At 46.8% G+C, this 10,828-nt stretch overlaps 1 protein-coding gene across 1 annotated transcript in view; it reads right to left on the bottom strand.

Moving 5' to 3' along the window:
* LAMA5 (laminin subunit alpha 5) overlaps positions 1-10,828 on the bottom strand; it is a gene marked incomplete at both ends in the record, with an annotated part of 70,692 nt that overhangs the window by 7,592 nt on the left and 52,272 nt on the right. Inside the window, 6 exon segments of the mRNA XM_015825928.1 lie at positions 1,194-1,305; positions 3,778-3,888; positions 3,977-4,128; positions 5,398-5,541; positions 7,650-7,830; positions 10,234-10,334. Coding sequence (XP_015681414.1) covers positions 1,194-1,305; positions 3,778-3,888; positions 3,977-4,128; positions 5,398-5,541; positions 7,650-7,830; positions 10,234-10,334 — 801 coding nt within the window.

The following is a 10,828-nucleotide window of genomic DNA, read 5'->3' as shown; positions in this document are numbered from 1 at the left end:
ACTGCAACCGTCATAAAGTGAGTCAGTTGTTAAGCATCCAAATGTAAATCATATGACCACAAGGATGCTATAATGGTCGTAAGTGTGAAAAATTGTCACTTTTTTCAGTGCTGTTGTAACTTTGAATGGTCACTAAATAAATGGTTGTAAGTCAAGGACTAAGCCAGTGGTGGCAAACCTATGGCACGCGTGCCAGAGGCGGCACTCAGAGCCCTCTCTGTGGGCACGCGTGCCATGCCCACAGAGATGGCAACCATCCCTCTTCAACCAACTGCCCGCTAACTCGCCGAGGTCCCACATGGCCGGATGCATCCCAGCATGGCTGGTTTCCCTCCCCCCCATCCCATTCCTCTTGGCCTCGCATGCTCTCCTTTTCCCGGGCACGACCCACTGCATCACCTCCTCAGCTGTCGGCCGGGTGTCGAGCTCAGAGGTGGCTTCTCTGAACTGCTGGCAGCGGGCTGCGGAGCCCTAGAGTGCGCTGGTCGAGGGGCCGGCAAGCTGTGGCTGCTGACAGACACATCGCCCCCCACGTGCTCGCTGGCCTCTGTGTGCGGGGGCCGATGGTGTCGGGCAGCAGCTGCCCCAGCCCCTGCCTCGTCTTGCCGTGCAACAAGGGCACCCCTGCCCTGCCTCACCTTGCCTCACCTCACCCTGTAGGACGAGCCTCCTGCCCACCACCCCACCTGCCAGAGACCCCCTGGATCTCACAGGTGTCCCTCCCCACAAACAACATCAAGGTGACCACGCCCACCTTGGCCACCACCCCCCAGTCTGCCATGACCATCACAGCTACACCCACCCAGTGGGCCACGCCTACCTGGCACCGGCGATAAATAAGTGGGTTTTGGGTTGAAGTTTGGGCACTCGGTCTCTAAAAGGTTTGCCATCACTGGACTAAGCTGTATGTTGGGATGAGGTGATCCTTTGCTAAAGAATCGACATCATCTTGGTTCTGTCGCCGGGACTATCTGTTCACATGAATCCTTTCAACAACAGTTGCTTATGAAAAAAACATGACTTACATAGATACATTTGGCATAAATTCTACCCAAATCTTGCACAGTACACACTTGAAATTTAAGCATCACTCTTGGGTTATTTGCTGTTTTTTAACAAGGGAATTGGGCCCTTCCACAAGTAGCATTTTTTCAAAGCTGGAAAATAGAAAGGGTTATAGAATTCTGCCTTACCATTAATGTTATTTTGAATTTTAGTGACATTCCGAACAAGGCTCTCTGCTAGCTGGAAGGTCTCCTGGGTAACATCCATCAGACTGTTTGCTTTTCTGTGGGTCATTGTTGCCTAAAAACAACATTGTCGGTTTAGATCACATAGAAAGGCACAGAGGCAGGCCAACCATTTGCAAGAATTGGGGAGTTTGCTTAAAGGCAGTCGTTGAGTTCAATTTAATTTCTTTTAAAGGTTAATTTAAGATCACATTGTTGTCGCAGATACAGAGATATCATAAAGTAATATTTTAAAAAGCGATTTGGGTCACGCTGATGGCCCACATAATGGCCTTTAGATTCCTGGTGCAATCGGAAGAAATGTGGCTAAAACGTTAAGCCACCAAAGCTGTCTGAACATGCCATGTTCTCTTCACTCAGTTCTTTGGGTATGATAATTTCTCTCTTGCCTAATATGAGCAGCAGTTTTGACAATGAGATGAATCACTAAAGGAGACGGAGGGCCCATCAACCAGGAGACTATGAATTCTATTCCTGCCTTAGGCATGAAAGTTGTCTGGGTGACCTTGGGCCAGATTCTCTCAGCCCAACCCATCTGAAAGGGTTGCTGTTATGGGGAAAATAGGAGGAAATATTGCAATAGTGGCGAATATCTGTAGCTCGGGTATAGGATGAGGGTGACAGTCCATTCTCTGAGCTCGTGGGTTGGTTTCCGAACGTTTCATTACCAGGCTGGGTAACATCTTCAGTGGAGTTTAGGAGGGATGTCAGTGATCTTCTGTTTATAAGAGCTTCAGGTGTGGGTGTGTCAAATGATTGGTCAGGTGGGAGTCACCAGTGAGGGTCTTGTGATGGGTCTTGTGATGGGGAGGCTACATCTGGTCAGGGTCCTTGGGAGGTGAACTGCTGGAGGGGGAGAGAGGGGGGGCTTGCGTGGGCTGGTTGAGGGTCAGTGCTGTCCCTGGTTGGCTGTGCAGTTGATTTGGATCCTGAGGGGTTCGTAGGCTGGTTGTAGGTCACTGTGTCTGTGGATGGAACTGCTTGTGGAGTGCCACGCTTCGATGAACTGACGAGCGAGGCGGGTGGTAGCGTGGCCGATGATTTTTGTGTTGCTCCAGTCAAACTGGTGCTGTTTGGTGTTGGTGTGGGTGGAGATTAAGGATTAAGGAGGATGTATTTCATATGTTCACCACCTTGAGTGAACTTATAAAAGTAATAAAGGTGGGATAAAAATCTATCAAATAAATGAATAAATAAGGATTTCTCCCTCCAGAAAAAGAGAAGTGCAGGCACGCAAGATCTTGCAATTCATTGCTTGACAATGCTTAAATAATCAGCTTTATCTTCCCCATATCATAAATTCAGGTGCGATTATATCTGGTGAATGAGGAAGATATTCCTAGCTATTTTCACATGTAGGTTTTAAAGTGAAGCATTGACTTCTGAAAGTAGAAGAGAAAGATCTCTGTCACAAGCAACATTAAGCTTGTCCAGACAGTTACCAGATGACTTTACTAAAGCATCTTCTACATTCTGCCATTGTATCAGTTGTAATAGAGGCAGTCCCCGGCTTATGACCACAGCTGAGCCCAAACTTTCTGTTGGTAAGTGAGATAGTTGTTAAGTGAGTTTTGTTCCATTTTACGACCTTTCTTGCCACAGTTGTTAAGGCAGGGGTAGGCAACCTTGGCTCTTTTATGACTCGTGGACTTCAATTCCCAGAATTCCTGAGCCAGTCATGCTGAGGGGAAAGGGAGAGGTTTCCAAGCTGAGCCATGCTGGCTCAGGAATTCTGGGAGTTGAAGTTCACGAGTCATAAAAGAGCCAAGGTTGCCTACCCCTGTGTTAAGGGAATCACTGCAGTTGCTAAGTTAGTAACATGATAAAATCAGTAGTGGGATTCAAATACCTGAACAAGCGGTTCTCTGCGTGGATGCAGGCCTGGGCCTCTGAGGCCTAGAATGGACTTCCGGAAGTGACATCCATGCACTTCCTGTGGGCCGTTCTAGACCTGGTAGGCCTCCTCCAGGCCTAGAACAGATTTCTGGAAGTGACATTCACGCATTTCCTGTGGGCCGTTCTAGGCCTGGGAGGCATCCTCTAGGCCTCTGAGGCCTAGAACGGACTTCCGGAAGTGACATCAATGCACTTCCGGTGGGCCGTTCTAGGCCTGGGAAACCTCCTCCAGGCCTCCCAGGCCTAGAACAGACTTCTGGAAGCAGTGTGGTTTCAGCCAGTTCTCCGAAAATTTAGCTACCGGTTCTACCGAACCTGTGCGAACCGGCTTAATCCCACCACTGGGTAAAATGAATCTGGCTTCCCCACTGCCTTTGCTTATAAGAAGATCGCAAAAGGGGATCACATAACCCGGGGACACCGCAAGCATCATAAATATGAACCAGTTGCCAAACGTCTGAATTTTGATCTCGTGATCTTAGGGGCGCCGCAACGGTCATAAGTGTGAAAAATGATCATGTCCCTTTTTTCGGTGCCATTGTAGCTTCAAATGGTCACGAAATGAACTATTGTAAGTCGAGGACTACCTGTACAAATGTAGGAAAAGGAAAGGGGAAAAAATATGTTGCACCTTGTGCTGAAGTGCATTCAGATCCTGAACAAAATCCGCGTTCTCCTCTTCCAGCTCATCAGCATTTTGCCTCACTTTGTATATAAACCTCTGATAGTCGCGCACTTGACTCTGTAAGGAAAAAAAGCAAGTGCAAAGTAAATCTAGAATTTTGTGGAGCAGTTGGAAGAGGAATAATTAGCTGGAAAGCTCCACATACGGTAATGGTTTGCATAGAGCCGTTGATGCTGTGCAGGCGGGCCCAGGCAATTGAGGTGGTGTTGAGACTTTTCAGCTGATGTTCGAGGGCAGGGAAGTCGCTGTCAATCTTCTGGAGATCTTCTAACAGGAGCAGCACACAGCTATCACAAGCTGTTAATGAGAGAGGAAAGTAAGCCATCATAGACTGTCCCGAAGGTGTCTTTCCAAAAGTCAACTGAACTTTTTTGATTTTTTTCCCCTTGAAGATGTTTCGCTTCTCATCCAAGGAGCTTCTTCAGTTCCAACTGACAGGTGGAGAATGGAAGGGTTTATATTCTTGAGAGAGCTAATGACCAACAAATAGGAAGCGCAGTTACAGGAGTTGGGTATGTCTAGTCTAATGAAAAGAAGGACTAGGGGAGACATGATAGCAGTGTTCCAGTATTTGTGGGGCTCCTACAAAGATGAGGGGGGGTCAATCTATTTTCCAAAGCACCAAAAGGCAAAACAAGAAACAATGGATGAAAATTAACCAAGGAGAGAAGCAATCTAGAACTAAGGAAAAGTTTTCTAAGGGGGAGAGCAATCAACCAATGGAATAGCTTGCCTTCAAGATGTTGTGGATGCTCCATCACTGAAGGCTTTCAAAAAGAGACTGGACAACCATTTATCTGAAGCCCCTCAAATAGTGGGTCTCCTGCTGGAGCAGGGGGTTGGACTAGAAGACCTCCAAGGTCCCTTCCAACTCTATTATTCTGGTTCTATGTTCTACCTATCAGAGTGCTAATGACCGGATGACTGCAAAGAATATAAATCCTTCCATTCCCCACCCATCAGTTAGAACTGAACAAGCTTCTTGGATGAGAATCAAAATGTTTTCAAGGAAAAAAGAAAACCAATAAAAGTCCAGTTGCCTTTTGGAAAAGCACCTCTGGGATAAGCCATAGGACAGCTGATATAAATAGGATCAAGATGAAGCTACTGTAATTGTGGAGTGCTTGGTGCTCTCCCAGCTTGGTTGTTTTCTTGCAGACATTTCATGGATAATGAAATGACTGCACGAAAACAGCCAACCTGAGACCCCACAGTTCAACCCTGACCTAACAAATATTCTCTTCTATTGATAAACCAAAATTTCAGCAGTCCATATTTTCAGGAAGAACTATAGAAGCAAGACTACATTATTAACACACCGAGCTAACCACTTATCTACAGTTGCCTAATCATTCTGACAACCCTCATAAAATTTCTCGAACCCACTCAGCACCTGGACCCAAGTGAAAGCATTACTAGATACATGAGTCATTCTCAGTTTGGCTAGCAGGACAGATAGGACTGGGATTCCTGCAATCGACATTAGCCAGTATGGAGAATTACAGAAAGACCCCCAAAACAGACAATAGCTGGGACCAAGGCACTGAAGGAAAGAAGAAGCCTAACCTTCACATCTCATGTTGTCTGGACCATCCACCACCGGGATCTCATGTTTTTTTATACATGTGTCACATTGCTTCCCTGTCAGGCCGTTGGTACAGGTGCATTCACCTGTGCGTGGGTTGCAGGAACCTCCTTTACACTGGCATTCTGTTGAGAGAACATCGAAGAGCAAAGATTTACAAGCAGGATTCCACCAGTGTGGAATTATCTCCATGCATCATCAGAGGTTCGACACTCACAACATGTGGATAGAAAAATTTTCCCTGCCTGGTGGAAAAACCATCTGAATTTGATCTGCTTTGTGCGATATGGACAACAATGAACTGAATTCCCACTAGTCATGATAGATCAGTGGTGGCGAACCTATGGCATGCGTGCCAGAGGCAGCACTCGGAGCCCTCTCTGTGGGCACACATGCCGCTGCCCCAGCCTTGCCTTCCCCCGCGACCCCCTCCTCTCCAGCAGCCCCCCTGGAGGAGAGTCACCCCCGAGCGTGGCCCATGTGGAGCAGCACAGCCAAGGACATGGCAGCCAGGCAGTATGGATAAGACTCTGCCCTACACCTCATCGCGCACAGTTGATGCTGCGGGGCGCAGGCAGAGGGCGTGGCCGCCATGTTGCTACTGGGCTGCCTGGGCAATCTGTGGCGGGCCCTGGAGGTGGTGAGTGGCCCTGCGGGCAGGCAGGGCAGGGGACGGGGTGGGGGCGGGGCAGGGGTGGAGTGGGGCGGGGCCAGTTTTTGGGCACTCGGTCTCTAAAAGGTTCGCCGTCACTGTTCTATTCTATTCTATTCTGTTCTATTCTGTTCTGTTCTGTTCTGTGCTGTCCTATTCTATTCTACAATCTGTTTATTCTATTCTATTCTATTCTATTCTATTCTATTCTATTCTATTCTATTCTATTCTATTCTATTCTATTCTCTCACTGAGGTAAAACAGACTACTTGCACCATAAAACATATTCTCTTGGAACTAGTAGGGAGGAGCCGTTTTTACCCTCTTTCTCTCACACTTATTATCTAGACTGCTGTGTTTCTTGCTCTTCTGGAATTCAATCCTCCCCTCCTGGGAATCCAGACTACACATTCCCTACATTTTTGTATCAAAGTACGGGTATGTAAAGGCTTTGGTGTTTTGGCCATTGGACTAATAAATTAATCCTGCTGCCCTACCAGTAGTCTTCAACTTACAATTACAACTAAGCCCAAAATTTCAGTTGCTAAGCAAGAAAGCTGTTAAGTGAGCCACGTCCCATTTTACGACCATTTTGCCAGAATGTTAAGCGAATCACTACAACGGTTATGTGAATCCCAAGATCGCTAAGTGAATCTGGTTTCTCCCACTGACTTGGTTTGTCAGAAGCTCCCTAAGGTTGCAGATAACAATTCCAGGACCCCGGGATGCTACAATCACCGTAAACACATGCCACCGTTTGATTATGTGACTGCAGGGATGCTGCAACAATGTGAAAATTGGTTCTAAGTCACTTTTTTCACCACCACTGAAACTTTGGAGGGTCACTAAACAAATAGTTGTATGTCGAGAACTATTTGTTGTTGTTGTTGTTAGTTGCGAAGTCGTGTCCAACCCATCGCGACCCCATGGACAACGTTCCTCCTGGCCTTCCTGTCCTCTGCCACCTTCTGGAGTCCATTTAAGCTCATGCCTACTGCTTCAGTGACTCCATCCAGCCACCTCATTCTCTGTCGTCCCCTTCTTCTATTGTCCTCAATCTTTCCCAGCATTAGGGTCTTCTCCAGTGAGTCCTTCCTTCTCATTAGGTGACCAAAGTACTTGAGTTTCAACTTCAGGATCTGGCCTTCTAAAGAGCAGTCGGGGTTGATCTCCTCTAGGACTGACCGGTTTGATCGCCTTGCAGTCCAGGGGACTCGCAGGAGTCTTCTCCAGCACCGTAGTTCAAAGGCCTCCATTCTTTTGCACTCAGCCTTTCTTATAGTCCAACTTTCACAGCCATACATTGCAACTGGGAAAACCATGGCCTTGGCTATACGCACTTTTGTTGGCAGGGTGATGTCTCTGCCGAACTATTTGTACTTGCAACAAATTGAGCTTGCTTGACAATAATAGAGAAGAAATTCTTCTTCAGGGCGTTAGATAGCAATGAGCAGATATAGGGAACTGAGAACAAATGATTTAGCGACAAGACCAAGTATGCACCCTCTGTTTTAGGCCTGGGGTGTGTGGAAATCTGAGCTTTTTTATTAGCAAGGCCTAAACATTACAAAAGGAACTCACTTGAGCAGCCATCTGAACTGAGACCCCAGTATCCAGGGGAGCACTGCTGGCAACGAGAACCGCTGACGCCCGGACCGCAATCACACTGGCCATTCTGGGCATGGCAATTGGGGCTCACCGATCCAATGTCACAGTCGCACCTCTGGCAGCCCAAGCAGGTTTCGTAGCCATAATACCCTTCCTAAAAAGGAAAAAAAAATAGTGTTTTCCCCCCCCAATCCAGATTGTAATACAGAGGTCCCCAACCTTTTGGGCACCAGGGACCGGTTCCGTGGAGAGAAGTTTTTCCGTGGACCGGAGAGGGCATGGTTTTGTGTGCTGCCTGCATCCCACGGATGGGGCTTTGCTTGTTTGAACAGACTGGTTGCTGGCAGGCCGCAGCCCGGTACAGGTCCACGGACTGGGGGTTGGCGACCCCTGTTATAATAGACATAATACTGGCTACGTTTACAGAAGCTGCTCTGCACTCAGATAAAGGCAGTAAGTCATTCTGAAGAATCTCTCCAGGCAAAGGGGATGAAGGGAAGAAAGACGATGTACATTATTAACACAGGATATCATGACCATCTCCATTCAGGACACTGAACTCTAGATCAGGAGTGTCCAACCGTAGCAACTTTAAGGTGGACTTCAATTCCCAGAATTCCCCAGTGAAACATGGTGGCTCGGAAGCTCTGGGAGTTGAAGTCCACAGGTCTTAAAGTTGCCAAGGTTGGACACTGTTGCTATAGATGCTTACTGCAAATTGTAGGACGCTTGAAGGAATAGGGCTAGTATGAGATGATGGTCCTGGGCCATGTTAGGCTGTATCGAGGCACCCACTATGTTATTTCTTCCCTATAAAAGCAGCCCAAGCACCATATCTGTAAGGGATTGAGGTGCTCCTAGCTATTTGTCCAATTCCTCCTCTTTCTTCAAGGAAAAGACAGATTCAGGTTGGATAGAGAACTCACAATCTCCAGCAGCTCGCTGCTTAATTCTACACTCTCACTGCCTACAACTCTGTTGACATACACACTATTGTAAGGGAAGGCAGGATCTAGAAAGAGAGTCCAGAGCAGGAACTCAAGCTAGATGAGAAGAAGCTGAGGTAGAGTCAGATATTACTGTTAGAACATAAAAGCTGGCTGGATGACTTTGGGCCACTCACCAGGAGACTGTGAGTTCTAGTCCCACCTTAAGCATGATTGCCAGTTGGATGATTTTGGGCCAATCACCAGGAGACTGTGAGTTCTAGTCCCACCTTAAGCATGATTGCCAGTTGGATGATTTTGGGCCAATCACCAGGAGACTGTGAGTTCTAGTCCCACCTTAAGCATGATTGCCAGTTGGATGACTCTGGGCCAATCACCAGGAGACTGTGAGTTCTAGTCCCATCTTAAGCATGATTGCCAGTTGGATGACTCTGGGCCAATCACCAGGAGACTGTGAGTTCTAGTCCCACCTTAAGCATGATTGCCAGTTGGATGACTCTGGGCCANGAGACTGTGAGTTCTAGTCCCAGCTTAAGCATGATTGCCAGTTGGATGACTCTGGGCCAATCACCAAGAGACTGTGAGTTCTAGTCCCACCTTAAGCATGATTGCCAGTTGGATGACTCTGGGCCAATCACCAAGAGACTGTAAGTTCTAGTCCCAGCTTAAGCATGATTGCCAGTTGGATGACTCTGGGCCAATCACCAAGAGACTGTGAGTTCTAGTCCCAGCTTAAGCATGATTGCCAGTTGGATGACTTTGGGCCAATCACCAAGAGACTGTGAGTTCTAGTCCCACCTTAAGCATGATTGCCAGTTGGATGACTTTGGGCCAATCACCAAGAGACTGTGAGTTCTAGTCTCAGCTTAAGCATGATTGCCAGTTGGATGACTCTGGGCCAATCACCAGGAGACTGTGAGTTCTAGTCCCAATTTAGGCATGAAAGCCGGCTGGGTGACTTTGGGCCACTCCCACCTCACAGGATTGTTGTGGGGAAAATAAGAGGATGGAGTATTCGATAAGTTTCCCACCCTGAGTTGTTTATAAAAAATAATAAAGATGGGAAATACATAAAATAATAAACAAACACTTCTAAGATGGAAACAGGAGTGCTGAAAACTGGCTGGAGTTGTTGGAAGTCTCTTTTATTTATTATTTATATTTCTTACTTCATAACCGCCTGTCCCTCTCGGTCATACTTTTATCTGTTTTTTTTAATCATGATAAAGAATGCCATTCCTTCCTCACACTCCTGTTACCTCATTCAATAAAGTGATCTTTTTGATTCAATTATTGGATAGGGTTTTTTCCCCCTACTCAGTTGATTGAAGCCGTATTTCACCCCATTTAAGGGTGAAAATGTCTGCCATTCCGCACCCACCCACCCACCCATCATTCTGGTTTGGCTGGGCAAGAGAGAAAACACAATTACAGGGGGAGGCCTGGCGTATTTGATGTTTATTATATGCAAACACAGAAGCTGAAATCAACAGTGTGTATTAACAGAGCCTATCAGCAAAAGAATCGCAACAAACCATGATGCCTGAGGGATTCACCTCACAGATGCGGCACAGAGAATTTAAGAATCAGGGAGTAACGGTCTATTTTACCTGACAGCGATCACAGTGCTGACCTGTCACCCCAGGCTTACATCGACACTGGCCAGTTTTAGGATCACACGAGTCCGTCCCACAGGATAGACAGTTGCACTCTACAAGGAGACAAAGACTTTAAAAAGATTTCATGGATTCTATTTCTAATGAACTACAAAAAATTGACCAGTGGATTTACACCTTAGCTTCAGCAATATAGGTAAACCTCAACTCATGACCACAATTGAGCCCAAAATTAGCTGTTCAGTGAGTTTTGCCCCATTTTATGACCTTTTTGCCACAGTTGTTAAGCGAAATACTGCAGTTGTTAAGCGAAACATGCGGTCATTAAGCGAATCTGGCTTCCTTCAATGACTTTTTGCTTGTTGGAAGCCAGCTGGGAAGATCACAAACAGTGATTCAGGACCCACGGAAGTGCAACGGTCATAAAATGCCTGCCAGTTGCCAAGTGCCCGAATTTTGATCACATGACCATAGGGATCCGGCATGGTCATAAGTGTGAAAAATGGTCATAAGTCACTTTTTTCAGCGCCATTGTAACTTGGAATGGTTACTGAATGGTTGTAAGTCGAGGACTACCTGTATTTTCTAC

The sequence above is a fragment of the Protobothrops mucrosquamatus genome, unplaced genomic scaffold, assembly GCF_001527695.2.
Source record: "Protobothrops mucrosquamatus isolate PMUCROS unplaced genomic scaffold, P.Mucros_1.0 scaffold2883, whole genome shotgun sequence".
In the NCBI taxonomy this organism is placed as follows: Eukaryota; Metazoa; Chordata; class Lepidosauria; order Squamata; family Viperidae; genus Protobothrops; species Protobothrops mucrosquamatus.
This window is presented reverse-complemented; position numbering and strand designations above follow the sequence as displayed.